This window comes from Branchiostoma belcheri, unplaced genomic scaffold (genome assembly GCF_001625305.1).
Source record: "Branchiostoma belcheri isolate BF01 breed outbred unplaced genomic scaffold, Haploidv18h27 scaffold6, whole genome shotgun sequence".
Taxonomy (NCBI): Eukaryota; Metazoa; Chordata; class Leptocardii; order Amphioxiformes; family Branchiostomatidae; genus Branchiostoma; species Branchiostoma belcheri.
The window spans coordinates 711,689-726,236 of NW_017804242.1; the positions used below are offsets into that span (position 1 = coordinate 711,689).

At 42.9% G+C, this 14,548-nt stretch overlaps 3 protein-coding genes across 6 annotated transcripts in view; 1 reads left to right on the forward strand and 2 right to left on the reverse strand.

Annotated features, from left to right (window-relative positions):
* Positions 1–2,950, forward strand: part of LOC109482367 (long-chain-fatty-acid--CoA ligase ACSBG2-like) — a 21,168-nt gene extending 18,218 nt beyond the window's left edge. For all 4 annotated transcript variants that reach the window (XM_019785062.1, XM_019785061.1, XM_019785057.1 and 1 more), the window contains exons 16-18: positions 492–635; positions 1,174–1,276; positions 1,672–2,950. In XM_019785062.1, the coding sequence (XP_019640621.1) occupies positions 492–635; positions 1,174–1,276; positions 1,672–1,799 (375 nt within the window). In that variant the 3' untranslated portion in view covers positions 1,800–2,950. The remainder of the gene's footprint in view (positions 1–491; positions 636–1,173; positions 1,277–1,671) is intronic.
* Positions 2,951–5,586: 2,636 nt separating this feature from the next.
* LOC109482204 (glycine N-acyltransferase-like) lies at positions 5,587–6,274 on the reverse strand. Its single transcript, XM_019784898.1, has 2 exons — positions 6,195–6,274; positions 5,587–5,980 (listed from the first exon to the last, which is right to left on the reverse strand). The coding sequence occupies exons 1-2, from the start codon at positions 6,272–6,274 to the stop codon at positions 5,587–5,589; spliced, it is 474 nt and encodes a 157-aa protein (XP_019640457.1).
* Positions 6,275–7,734: 1,460 nt separating this feature from the next.
* Positions 7,735–14,084, reverse strand: LOC109482205 (glycine N-acyltransferase-like). The gene is made up of 5 exons (XM_019784899.1): positions 13,971–14,084; positions 13,263–13,382; positions 12,672–12,783; positions 8,350–8,479; positions 7,735–8,128 (listed from the first exon to the last, which is right to left on the reverse strand). The coding sequence occupies exons 1-5, from the start codon at positions 14,064–14,066 to the stop codon at positions 7,735–7,737; spliced, it is 852 nt and encodes a 283-aa protein (XP_019640458.1). The 5' UTR covers positions 14,067–14,084.
* Between the last annotated feature and the right edge of the window lie 464 nt (positions 14,085–14,548).

The window sequence follows — 14,548 nt, forward strand, 5'->3', positions numbered from 1 at the left end:
CTCCCTCCCTCCCTCCCCTCCTCTCTCTCTCTCTCTCTCTCTCTCTCTCTCACTCTCTCTCTCACTCTCTCTCTCTCTCTCTCACTCACACAACTGAACCTCTATCCTGTTTTTTTCGGTCTGCAAAATCGCAGGTTGCTTACCTTTTCTTCTGCAACATTGAAAATTTATCTGCAAAATGCAGACTGCAGATGGGTACATGTATTTATACCGAGGGAAAACATTTTGTTTTTACTCAGTTTCTTCCTCCTCTTCTGTTCCAAACACAAACCTCTGACCTGGCCAATGACATAATTTCTTGACGTCTGTCACCATGGTGACTGGTGTTGGGTTACATAATGTTGCAATTTCATGGTCTGCTCTACTCCTCTCACCATATACTCATAGTACATGCATGTGAATGTGTTTGAGTAAAAATTAACAGGGCAGACCATGTCTGAAGGTAAACATTATGCATTTGCTTTGCAAATGTCACTTCTGTTCACCCCCAGGTTGAGATGGATGCAGAAACAGGAGCGCCGACAGACCAGCTGACCCAGCAGGCCATCGACTTCTGCCGGAAGGTCGGCAGCCAGGCCACCAAGGCCTCCGAGATCGCCGAGGGGCGGGACACACTCATCAACGAGGCCATACAGGTGAGAGTTTTACTCTTACGTCAGTGAAGGTTAGACATCCAGGTAATAAGATACGCCCCAAAAAAACTGCTACTCAAGCAACTGGACTCTTGACCGTTTCAAAAATCATATCCAGTTGCTTTTAAATAACTGTCAACCTTTATGAACTTTACGTCGATGAAGGTTAGACATCCAGGACCTGGTGATAAGATATGCCAAAAAGCAGTTACTCAAGCAACTGGATATGATTTTGGAAACGGACTTTTGTTCCTTTTTTGAATTCCAAAAAATTGTCTTCGTGTTATTTGCATATCAATCAATAGTTTGTGCTTATAAACCTGTATTTTTCCTCTGGTCTCTCAGTCACTGACAAAAGCTAGACTAAGTGGATACTAGCTGAAACGTCTGGCCGTTTCCAAAATCATATCCAGTTGCTTGAGTTTTGGCATTTATGAACTTTTATTGCACTGTAGATTACACCACACTTCATTCATACTGTGTTATTGGAGGATTGTCTTGCTGTTTGACTTAAATAAACCATTCATGTATTCCCCTGCAGGCTGGTGTCACCAGAGCAAACAAGAGAGCCGCATCCAGAGCACAGAATATCCAGAAGTGGCTACTGCTGGAGCAGGACTTCTCTATTCCTGGGGGAGAACTAGGTACACTGTTTGTTTCTTTGTTTGTTTTGCATAGCTGGTAAACCTACCACGGGGTGCCATCCATTTTGTAATGGGGCTAATTGTACTCACTTGATTTTTGAGAGAAACAGTTAGGGGAAGGAGCCCCGTTAGAAATTGTATGGCACCCAGGCTACATGTATGGTAAACCACCTTTAACCATAACTCACCAGTTTTGGACGGTAGGTACAACCTGCATGAGACCAGAGTGCAAGGTTTGATCCATCCACACCGGGATGGACCCTTACTCTTTCAATAAGTGTGAGGGGATCTTTAATGTGCTTGAAGTGTGTCTCTACTCAAACATATAGTACATGTACCTCTCTCTGTCTTTCCATCGTGCAATACAATGTACTTACCAAAATGTGTGTTTTCAGGCCCGACACTGAAGCTGCGCCGTCCAATCGTCAACAAGATGTACGCCGACACGATTGACAAGTTCTACGCCGAGCCGGCCCCCACCCCCGGCACAACTCCCATGGAAGAGACCAAAGTGGCACGTTAAAGGGGGGTTTCCTCTGCTTCAGTGAGTTGTGACCCAAGCAACAACAGCTAGAAATGGAATCTTCTAAACATTTAACAAATAAAGAATAGTAGGATTGCGACATCTGAAAAGATTGTCATCTTACCTGGAGTTTTTGCAGACTTGGAGTAGGGCTGTGTACCTTATACTTACACCTGTAAAAATCATTTAGGTACAGGTCTGGACCAGATCATCCCGTATACCTGTACGTTATCTGTGACCAAAGCTAGATGCAGTGAAAACTAATATAATTGCTATTTCTCAGGGTTTGACCAGACATAGACCTTGTAACTATCAGTCATGCAAGCAAGCGAGAAACTCCAGACAAGATGATATCAGAAGCGTCACAATACATACTCAAGTATCTCAGCTTGTATACTTTGAGACTGAGCAGTGCTTGAAGATTGTACTGTAAGCATTGAAGTCAGTACTCAAAATCTCAAAATAGTGCAGCTGGGAGCAAAGGTTGTAGATTGGGAACCAATTAAACTATTTAACAAATTTCAGGGTGTTGGCTAATTATAATGCTGTGAGGCAGAAGCAGTTTAGGCTGGAACTACAGTCAAACCTGTACAAGTGTGACCCTCTTTTTGGTGGTCCCTTGAAAAATATTCCGGTCCACTGACCATCTGTCCACTGATCCTACGTATCGGTCCCCTTGTGCAGTTTTGACTGTACTGCATTAATGCACAACTGATGGCTAATGTACATGTACAAAGGTGTTGTAGTGAAGCAACAGCAACAGTTATGACGTTATGATCTCTTCCATGGGGTGACTCGCAGCTGTACAAACCTAAGGTGGGGTTAGATAAGATGACGTTTGCTGTGGTTCTTATGTGTATCTAGTGTCTCCCCCACCAGAGTCACTGCAGTGGCCTTAGGGCTTGTCCTGTACATGTTTGTCAACACAAGACTTCAGAGACACTTCTCTTGCTATCAAGGCCTTGTGTAGAGAACCACTCTCCAACCAGAGGTTGGTGGCGGTATAGCGACCAAAAAAAACCCGGGGCATACAATATATAAAAAGGTAACGGTATCTTCCCCCACCAACCTCTGCTTGGAGAGTATAGAGACCAATGAAGACTACTTAGTCATACATAACCAATGCACTGATCAGTGCTGTACACTGTATACTGTATAAAAGAAGTACACAGGCAGGCAACGTGTCACTGGTATGTACAGTTAACAACAAAATTATTCTTACATCTCAAAACCTCATTCATTGGTTTTGCTGTGAAAATGGATATGGTCTTCACAATTGGGAACTAAATGAATTTTCAAAAATGGTCCAAATTCTGCTATACTACATTTCATTCTTGAGAATATACTGTGCTACATTTCATTCCGGTGCAAAACAACAAATAGGAATGATTTTGGTACATATAATATAATCTTGTTGTTAACTGTAAGCAGGATATATAGACAGGCAATGTGTGTCGCTGGTATGTACATGTATGTATGGTGAGCGGATTGGCTGCTTGGCACTCCTATGCATTTGTTTAGAACCTGTGGCAGCCCTGTCTTCTATGTAATTAATTACTAACTAGTGAATCAGACAATCTCTCAGACTATTTATGGTTGTACAAATGTATTGAGTTGATTTTGTACTTATATTATGGCGGCAAGACTATGTATATGTTAAGTATCTGGGCGTCACGCTGACAAGCGGACTGAAGTGGGGTACACATGTTAATAATATCACAACTAAGGCGAAACAGACATTGGGAGTGATTAAACGTAATCTGTGGGCATGTCCAACTAGAGTAAAATCACTTGCATACACGTCACTTGTAAGACCGAACCTAGAATACGCTGCGACAGTATGGGATCCATATACAAAGAAAGACAAAGACAAATTGGAAAGGGTACAGAATCAAGCTGCAAGATTCTGTATGAACAACTATGTAAGAGGTGCTAGTGTCACGGAAATGAAAAGAAACCTACAGTGGACTTCACTGGAAGACAGAAGAAAGATGTCTAGACTATGCATGATGTACAAAATGACTAATAAACTGGTGGATGTCCCAACTACTAAGTACCTAATACCAGCCCAGAAGAGAACAAGAAATAGCCACGCATTCAAGTACCAGAGTTATCAACCAAGGATTGAGGTGTTCAAGAATTCATTCTTTCCTAGAACTATCGCAGAGTGGAACTCACTGTCACCAAGTACAGTAGGGGCATTGTCAATAGATAGCTTTAAACAATGTCTAGAGCTAGAAGTTCAAGGGTTAGGTGTAACAAGTCGATCGGTGTAATATAGCCAGCTGCCGCCGCGCCGCGTGCCTGCGAAGCTGGTGTGTTACGCCGAAAGGCGGTTATACCGGCTATACAGATACAGATACAGATACAGAAGTACAATATATATCTACTGTAGATACTTCTGCTTGAAATGCGCCATTTGGGATGTACGGGAACATTAATATTGGTGCCTTGGAGGAGACCCACCATACGCATGTTTCCTTAGTGTAGAACGCCAGCTGTGCAAGTTCACGTTCAAGATGTTTTTCATTCCTGGATCAGTCTGGCAAAAATGATCATCAGATAGACCATTCTGATTGTATCTGTATAGCCGGTATAACCGCCTTTCGGTGTAACACACCGGCTTTTTTTCCAGATTTTGTCAGATTATAATGTATAGATAGCTAAGGTTAGCCAGGACTGGTGTTACAACTTCTATGATTTGTCCTGACAACTTCTGATGGGGTCAACGTCACCACCAGGACCCATCAGCAAGTGGTGTATTGTAAAATGTAGATAATGGCACTAGACCAAAGTCATGATATCATGTTTGCAATACCCCATCGACACGTTTAACGTATGGCTTTGAATATGTTATTCATAGTTTCTATACATGTATGTAAAGTCTCTATCATATAATCGTTTTTCAATCTCAATATAAAATGTAATCGGACTAAGTATCTCCTTCAAGTGTTACATTACATTACAATATAAAGGTCTCCCTGTCACTCTCTCAATATTTATATATCTATATGTGCACACAAGTTGGCTAGTGTGTGGCGAAATGTAGCCTTGAATCGTTTATGTACAGACTGAGAAATGTAGCAATAATTGAGTTGCAGAATTCCACAATGTTTACAGGGTTTGTGCAATGTGTGAAGTTTGGCTGGCAGCTGGCCACGATTTTGTGATAGGGAGACTTAACTCTACCTGCAAATATATTGTTTGACCTGCAAAACTTTGCTTTATTAAAATATACAATACTCTGTTGAACTTTGTCCTTTTTGTAAACTTGATGGTCTCAGTCTGCAGCAGTTGAAAGTATCCTGATATCACCAGATAATTTCTAGAGTGGCTGATATAGGCATAGTTAACAAGAAAGATAACAGCAATAATGTTTACCCATACAACAAAAGTACAGCGACTTTGGTAAGGTTTACTACAACAATGCATACAAACAATCAATGGGATATAAATGAATTTTGGACTTACGACAGTAACAGGTCAAAACGTTCTTTGATATATTTACAGTTACGGTTATCTCCTAGAAAGTAACTGAATTTATCTATTCAATGTAATTCTGATAAGCAAGTGGAAAGAGAGTTGAACAGTTTAGAGCGTTCATCATATCATGAACAATCTCTGATAAAATGACACGTCTGTGCGATCAGTTGAATGTCTGCCCGACTGTACTACATTGTAGATAGTAGACGTTTTGGTACATGTAAAAGCCTGGGCATCTCTGCTATAGCCTCACCCAACTAGAGTACCCATAGACCCAGCACTAAAGCTGCTTGTCTGTTACAACTTACAGACTTACATAGAAGCAACTTCCGGAAGGGTCCCATTTCGGCACCAAATCTCCATCCACTACTTTCTTCATCTTTTTATTGCTTGGCTCCATGAAGCCATACGGTACATCCCCCGCCTTCAGAACCTCGTTGCCCATGCTCTTCATGGCTATAGTGCCGTACCGACCAGGCACCAGTGCCTTACTCATCCCGCACTCCCCCCATGGCTGCTGAACGGTGTACGCTAAAGGCTCTCCCTGCTTGTTGAACACACATTTGGAGGGGAAAGTTGCTAGCACGTACCGGATGAACTCCAGCACCTTTGGCGGCCCGCCCCATGTCCAAGTACGATTCACAAACTCTGCGTGCTCCGGACCAAGTCGTCCCAAACTCACGGAGCTATCGGGCAACCTGAAAAATTAAGATTTAAGTTTTGTAAATAGATGTGACTGATCAATGGAGAAACCCGCGTAAAGAGATTGTATATTAATTGTTGCACATGTGTCACGTTCCATGCCAAACCCTTTCCTACAGCTGGCCATTGTCTACAAGAAGATGTCTTCTTTAGGGTGACGCCTACAATCTTTAAAATTCCAAGGACAATCATTATTGTAGCTACGTGTACCTGTTAGTTGCATAGCCGCCGAGTTTGAAGCCGGTGTAAAGTTGTAGCAGATCATCCTGTTGTGGCACCGGCTTCCCCATCTCACTGCACACATGCATATGGTTCAGGACTGGCAGGCCTTTCTCGGAAAATGCTGCAGAGTTAGAGGAAAGTACCAGTCGTACATCTGGTCGACGTATTTGCATGTCAACTACCTTTTGCGAACTTATGGACTTTTTTGACATTTGGTATATGAGCAAAATGTTCATATTTTTTACATTTTTTTTTTCATTTTACCTGCAATGGTGAAGTGTTTGCCCCAATCTACCTGCTTGTCGTCACGGAGGAGTTTTAGAAGACCGTCCTTATTCTCCCAATAGAACGTGTAGGTCTCGATATCCTGCATAAACTGGGATCGTATCAAAAATATATTGTCATATAGCCAGATGGCGTCGACCGTTCAGAAGGCCCCCTTTCCCTTGTAACCAACGAAATTGATATTTGATACACTACCCGCTTTTCAAATGGAATACCTTTACGCGTTCTATTTCAATGTCCATGGGTGACCCCAAATGGAACACACGTTCTGCTCCAATGACCCAAATGGAACGCACGTGCACGTTATGCTCCAATGACCGAAATGGAACAGGCGTTCTGTTCGAATGACCGCTAGTTATTTAACACGTAAAACTATTAAAAGGACACACAATCAATCCATTGCATCCAAAAAAAGGTTCGTAGAAGTAAAAGATTCATTGTCAGTGTACTTACTCCACTTTCAACTATGGGCTCCTTTTTTAGATCACATGTATTTATAAAATGTAAGCTACCTGACGTGTTGTATCTACGGCAATTCATTTTCCTCCTATCAACTCCATCTCACACGTACCTTATACGTCCCCTCCCCCGATGCACAGATGACGGCTGTATACTGTAGTAGTTCGGCCACTTGTCTACGGCAAACTCCATCTCACCTGGAATATTTCCAGCTAGGCAGTTCCTGGCAGTAACTCTTGATGGTCTCAGTTCTATCTTTATCCATACAACAAACGGTACAGCAGCTTTCGTAAGGTTTGATTTGATTGATTTGATTTATTGAAATTGCAAACGAATACAATACTCGTGGGCCACAGGCAGCGGGGGCTGGTGTTGTGTCCCACACACAAGACAAGCATGAACACACGAACAAGACACACATTTAGGCATAAACAATATAAGTAAATGAAATTACAATATGGATCAATTGGATATATGAATTTTGGACATATCACTTATGACAGTGACAGGTCAAAACATTCTTTGATAAATTTACACAGTAACGGTTATCTCTAGAATTTAACTGAATGTATCTATTCAATGTAATATATGTAATTCTGATAAGCAAGTAGAAAGAAAGTTGAACTTTATTATCATATGAACAATCTCTGATAAAGTGACATGTCTGTGTGATCAGTTTAATGTTTGTACAAGATATTAGACATTTTGGTACATGTACAAGCCCGGGCATCTCTGCTATATAGCCTCACCCAACTAGAGTACCCATAGACCCAGCGCTTGTCTGTTACAGACTTACATAGAAGCAACTTCCGGAAGGGTCCCATTTCGGGTCCAACTCTTGATCCATTATTTTCCTCGCCTTTTCATTGCTTGGCTCTACGAAGCAGTACGGTAGATCTACTGTCTTCAGAACCTCGTTGATCAGGCTCTTCGCGACAAAAGTGCCGTACCGACCAGGCACCAGTGCCTTACTCATCCCGCACTCCCCCCATGGCTGCTGCGCTGTGTACGCCAGGGGTTCCCCCTGCTTGTTGTACACACATGTGGAGGGAAAAGTTGCTAGCACGTATCGGATGAACTCCAGCACCTCGGGCGGTCCTCCCCACTTCCAAGTACGATTCACAAGCTCTGCGTGCTCTGGACCAAGTCGTCCCAAAGTCACGGAACAATCGGGCAACCTGAAAAAAAAATCGAGATTTAATTTTTGTAAATAGATGTGACTGATCAATGGAGAAACCCGCGTAAAGAGACTGTGGATTGTTGATGTTGATTGATTGTTGCGCATGCGTCACGTTCCATGCCAAACCCTTTATCCTACGGCTGGACATTGTCTCCAAGAGATGTCTTTCTTTAAGACGCCTATAATCTTTAAAATTCCAAGGACTGTAGCTACATGCACCTGTTAGTTGCAGGCAAGACGTTGGGAAGGAAGCCGGTGTAAAGTTGAAGCAGATCATCCTGTTGTGGCACCGGCTTCCCCATCTCACTGCACACATGGTTCAGGACTGGGAGGCCTTTCTCAGCAAATGCTGCAGAGTTAGAGAAAGTACCAGTCGTTCATCTGGTCGACGTATTTGCATGTCAACTACCTTTTGCGAACTTATGGACTTTGTTGACCATTTGGTATACTAGTATAAGCGTTTGGTATATAAGAAAATTGTTTTATATATACTTTTTTTCATCTTACCTGCAATGGTGAAGTTCTTGCCCCAGTCTACCAGCTTGTTGTCACGGAGGAGTTTTAGAAGACCGTCCTTATTCTCCCAGTAGAACGTGTAGGTCTCGATATCCTGCATAAACTGGGATTGTATCAGAAATATTGTCATATAGCCAGATGGCATTGGCCATTCAGAAGGCTCCCTTTCGCTCGTAACCAACGAAATTTATATTTGATACCCGCTTTTCAAATGGAATAATTTACGCGTTCTGTTCCAATGAACATACAAATGTAAGTGACCCCAAATGGAACACGCGCTCTGCTCCAATGACCCAAATGGAACATGCGTTCTGTTCTAATGACGCTGGATCTTGAACACGTAAAACTATTAAAAAAAGGACACACAATCAACCAATTATACAGAGCATACAAAAGAAAGGTTCTTAAGAGTACGATGAGATTCATTGTCAGCGTACTTACTCCACTTTCAACTTGGCTCCTTTTTAGATCACATGTATTCATAAAATGTAAGCTACCTGACGTGTTGTATCTACGGCAATTTATTTTCCTCCTATCAACTCCATCTCACATGTACCTTATACGTCCCCTCCCCTGACGCACACATGACGGCTGTGTAGTCTGGCCACTTGTCCACAGCAAACACCATCTCACCCGGAATCTTTCCAGCTAGGTAGTTCCTGGCAGTGTAGAAGATCTAAGCGGATATTACGTTAGATGGTTTAAACGTAGATTTTTTTTTTATTTTGCACATGTAAAAGCGAAAAGTATAATAAAGGAATATGAAGCAAGTTGTGAACGAAGAACCTAAAAACTATAATCACGTGACCTAATGAATATAATGTTATAATCATATTGATGATAAAGAACTAGTTTCCTGTCATCAAATAACATGATTTACCGACATGAAATTTAAATTGTGACATAGTCAGGAAGCTATCTGAGTAACATCTAGCCGTGACGACTATTTAAGGAAACCAAAGTGCACATATCCATAGGCCACAGTTAACCATTCTAAACCGATCATGCCTGCATGCCCTTTTTCGTAAGGCGTAATCCGGCCTTCTTAGTCTTCGTAATCCCCCAAAACAACGTAATTCGTAATAGTACATTAGCCTAGAGTCGAAAACAGCTCTGAGACTTTAACGTAATTCGTAATCGGCGGCGAAAATTTGCGTAATTCGTAATCACTACCCCTACCTACACCCTTATTAAAATGCAGGCCCTCACTTAAAAGCAACACAAAATGATTTTCAAGTTATGAATGAGCTACCTTGGCAGTTGAGGGTCCCACTGTCAGGTCCCTGGTCAGTCGAAAGGTGTTAACAAATTCCTGCAAAGCACGACTGGACAGGCGGTGGCAGGACATGGTGGTGGCTGGCTCGGGCCGGCTGGGAAAATGGCACCTTTACTAAGCGTCGTGTTGTGTTTACGGAAGTAAGGTCACATCCATGTATTACTCCGAGTAGTACCTAAACGTGTACCGACCCAAAAAGTAAAAGACTATATGAAAGGTGAGAACTTTCCTTCTGTGCAGCCCAATGGATCTAGAACGTCAAACTACTGAAAGCTTGTTCGAAACTGAAGAAACTAGTACGTAACTTTTGGTAGCGAGCTAGGTCGGATGTGCACAGTCCAGGATTTGGAGTGGTGCGGTCGACCGGTCGTACGACGACGGATGTCTGAGTGGGGTCAAGGGCATTTGTATTGTGATTAGTTGGGTGGATCCACAAGACCCCACAATGGTCCGCCAATTTACGGAATACACATAAAGGAGGGGTAAATCAACCGGTCCCACTGTCAGGTCCCTGGTCAGTCGAAAGGTGTTGACAAATTCCCGAAGAGCACGGCTAGACAGGAGGTGGCAGGACATGGTAGTACCTAAACGTGTACCGACCCAAAAAGTAAAAGACTATATGAAAGGTGGGAATTTCCTTCTGTGCAGCCCAATGGATCTAGAACGTCAAACTAGTGAAAGTTTTTTCTGTAACTGAAAATAACAGCACGTAATTGTTGGCAGCAGCGAGCTAGTTCGGATGTGCACAGCCCAGGGTTTTTAGTGGTGCTGTCGACTGGTCGCACCATTCGACAGGTCGCACCATTCGCACAAGGACGGATGCCTAAGTGGGGGTCAAGGACATTTATAATGCGATTGGTTGGGTGGATCCACAAGACCCCACAATGGTCCGCCAATTTGCAGATACACATAAAGAAGTGGTAAATCTACTGGAATACACCCTGCTCTGATAAGTTAAAATCCCAGATTGGTGTATCTAATAAGGCAACGTATACATGGCCCATGGAACAAGAAATCACTAGAAATTTCTGAGCCATTGCATGGATACCCTGGATGCCAGACTAGTAGTTTACAGTAACGTTGTAGGGCCAGCCAAATTCCCCTCGGGCTCAACTCCCCCTAGCGGTAATTTAGACCGGCGGGCCGAAGGGCTTCTGGCTACCAAAGGGCCCGATACCAGTCTGGCATCCATGGTATTGCATAGAGGTACCGAAGAGAGACGATCGGCGATGTCGACCCGGCCAGTCGGCCATGTTTGTTTTCCGTATTGTGGATTACACAGTGTTTGTTTAACGGGGTCACAATGAGGACACAGCTACTGAGATTACAACTTTGATGATTGTAATATTCTGACAACTCACTTCTGATGAGGACAGAATCACCACCAGCGTGTATCAAAATGTGGTGTACTAGTATTCTACATGCAAGGCACCAGACTAATGTCGGGGTTAAAGTACCCCCGTCAGACAAGTATGTCTTTGACTATACTATTCATAGTTGCTATATATCAAGTTTCTATTATAAAATCATTCTTACGTTCAGACCAGGTGAAAGATTGAAGTATTTCCCTAAAGTGTACATTCTGATACAATGGTCTTCCTGTCACTCTCTCAATATTTATATATCTATATGTGCACACAAGTTGGCTAGTGTGTGGCGAAGTGTGTGGCGAAATGAATCGTTTATGTACAGACTGATAAATGTAGCAATAATTGAGTTGCAGAATTCCACAATGTTATAATTTACAGGGTTTGTGCATATACGTTTGTGTACATGCAAAAGCCCGGGCATCTCTGCTATATAGCCTCAGCCAACTAGAGTAGCTGTAGACCCAGCGCTAAAGTTGCTTGTCTGTTACAGGCTTGTCTGTTACAGGCTTACATAAAAGCAACTTCCGGAAGGGTCCCATTTTGTGTCCAACTCTTCATCCATTATTTTCCTGGCCTTCTTATTGCTTTGCTCTACGAAGCAGTACGGTAGATCCCCCGCCTTCAGAACCTCGTTGATCATACTCTTCACGACAAAAGTGCCGTACCGACCGGGCGCCACTGCCCTAGTCATCCCGTACTCCCCCCAGGGCTGGAGAAGGGTGAACGCCAGGGGCTCCCCCTGCTTGTTGAACACGCATTTGGAGGGGAATGTTGCTAGCACGTATCGGATGAACTCCAACACCTTTGGCGGTCCTCCCCACTTCCAAGTACGATTCACAAACTCTGCGTGCTCTGGACCAAGTCGTCCCAAACTCACGGAGCAATCGGGAAAACTGCAGCTGAAAAATTGATTATGATTTAAGTTAGAACCATTTTGTAAATAGATATGCCTGATCAATGGGGAAACCGCGTTAAGAGAAAAAAAATTCCCAACACGTCATGTTTAATGCCAAACACAGCTGGCCATTGTCTACAAGACGTTGTTTTTTTAGACGCCTACAATCTTTAAAATTCCAAGGACAATCACTGTAACTACCTGTCAGTTGCAGGCAAGATGTTGGGATGGAAGGCGGTGTGAACCTGAACTAGATTATCCTGCTGTGGCGCTGGCTTCCCCATCTGACGGCAAACATGGTTCAGGACTGGGAGGCCCTTCTCAGCAAATGCTGCAGAGTTAGAGGAAACGTACATCTGGTCGACGTATTTGCATGTCAACTACCTTTTGCGAACCTATGGACTTTGTTGACCATTTTGTATACTAGTATAAGCGTTTCGTATATAAGAAAATTGTTTTACACATACTTTTTTTTTCATCTTACCTGCAATGGTGAAGTTCTTGCCCCAGTCTACCAGCTTGTCATCACGGAGGAGTTTTAGAAGACCGTCCTTATTCTCCCAGTAGAACGTGTAGGTCTCGATATCCTGCATAAACTGGGATTGTATCAGAAATATTGTCATATAGCCAGATGGCATTGGCCATTCAGAAGGCTCCCTTTCGCTCGTAACCAACGAAATTTATATTTGATACCCGCTTTTCAAATGGAATAATTTACGCGTTCTGTTCCAATGAACATACAAATGTAAGTGACCCCAAATGGAACACGCGTTCTGCTCCAATGACCCAAATGGAACATGCGTTCTGTTCTAATGACGCTGGATCTTGAACACGTAAAACTATTTTAAAAAAGGACACACAATCAACCCATTATACAGAGCACACAAAAGAAAGGTTCTTTAGAGTACGATGAGATTCATTGTCAGCGTACTTACTCCACTTTCAACTTGGCTCCTTTTTAGATCACATGTATTTATAAAATGTAATTAAGCTACCTGACGTGTTGTATCTACGGCAATTCATTTTACTACATTATTCTGAGAGGATTGTTCGATGGATTCCATCTCACATGTACCTTATACGTTCCCTCCCCCGATGCACACATGACGGCTGTGTAGTTCGGCCACTTGTCCACAGCAAACACCATCTCACCCGGAATCTTTCCAACTAGGTAGTTCCTGGCAGTGTAGAAGATCTAAGTGGATATAACGTTAGATGGTTTAACGTAGATTTTTTATTTTGCACATGTAAAAGCGAAAAGTATATAATAAAGGAATATGAAGCAAGTTGTGAACGAAGAACCTAAAAACTATAATCACGTGACCTAATGAATATAATGTTATAATCATATTGATGATAAAGAACAAGTTTCCTGTCATGAAATAACATGATTTACCGACATGAAATTTAAATTGTAACATAGTTAGGAAGCTCTCTGAGTAGCATCTAACCGTGGCGACTATTTTAAGGAAACCAAAGTGCACATATCCATAGGCCACAGTTAACCATTCTAAACCGATCATGCCTGCATGCCCTTTTCCGTAAGGCGTAATCCGGCCTTCTTAGTCTTCGTAATCCGAAGGCAGCCTCCCCAAAAACAACGTAATTCGTAAAAGTACATTAGCCTAGAGTCGAAAACAGCTCTGAGGCTTTAACGTAATTCGTAATCGGCGGCGAAAATTTGCGTAATTCGTAATCACTACCCCCTACCCCCACCCTTATTAAAATGCAGGCCCTCACTTAAAAGCAACACAAAATGATGTTCAAGTTATGAATGAGCTACCTTGGCAGTTGAGGGTCCCACTGTCAGGTCCCTGGTCAGTCGAAAGGTGTTGACAAATTCCTGCAGAGCACGACTGGACAGGCGGTGGCAGGACATGGTGGCTGGCTCGGGCTGGCTGGGAAACTGTCACCTTTACTAAGCGTCGTGTTGTGTTTACGAAAGGTAAGGTTACATCCATGTATATAATACTACGAGTTAGTACCTAAAAGAGTACCGACCTAAAAAAAAGTAGAAGACTATATGAAAGGTGGGAAATTTCCTTCTGTGCAGCCCAATAGATCTAGAACGTCAAACTACTGAAAGCTTGTTCGAAACTGAAGAAACTAGTACGTAACTTTTGGTAGTAACGAGCTAGGTCGGATGTGCACAGTCCAGGATTTGGAGTGGTGCGGTCGACCGGTCGTACGACGACGGATGTCTGAGTGGGGTCCGACAAGGGCATTTGTATTGTGATTAGTTGGGTGGATCCACAAGACCCCACAATGGTCCGCCAATTTACGGAATACACATAAAGGAGGGGTAAATCAACCGGTCCCACTGTCAGGTCCCTGGTCAGTCGAAAGGTGTTGACAAATTCC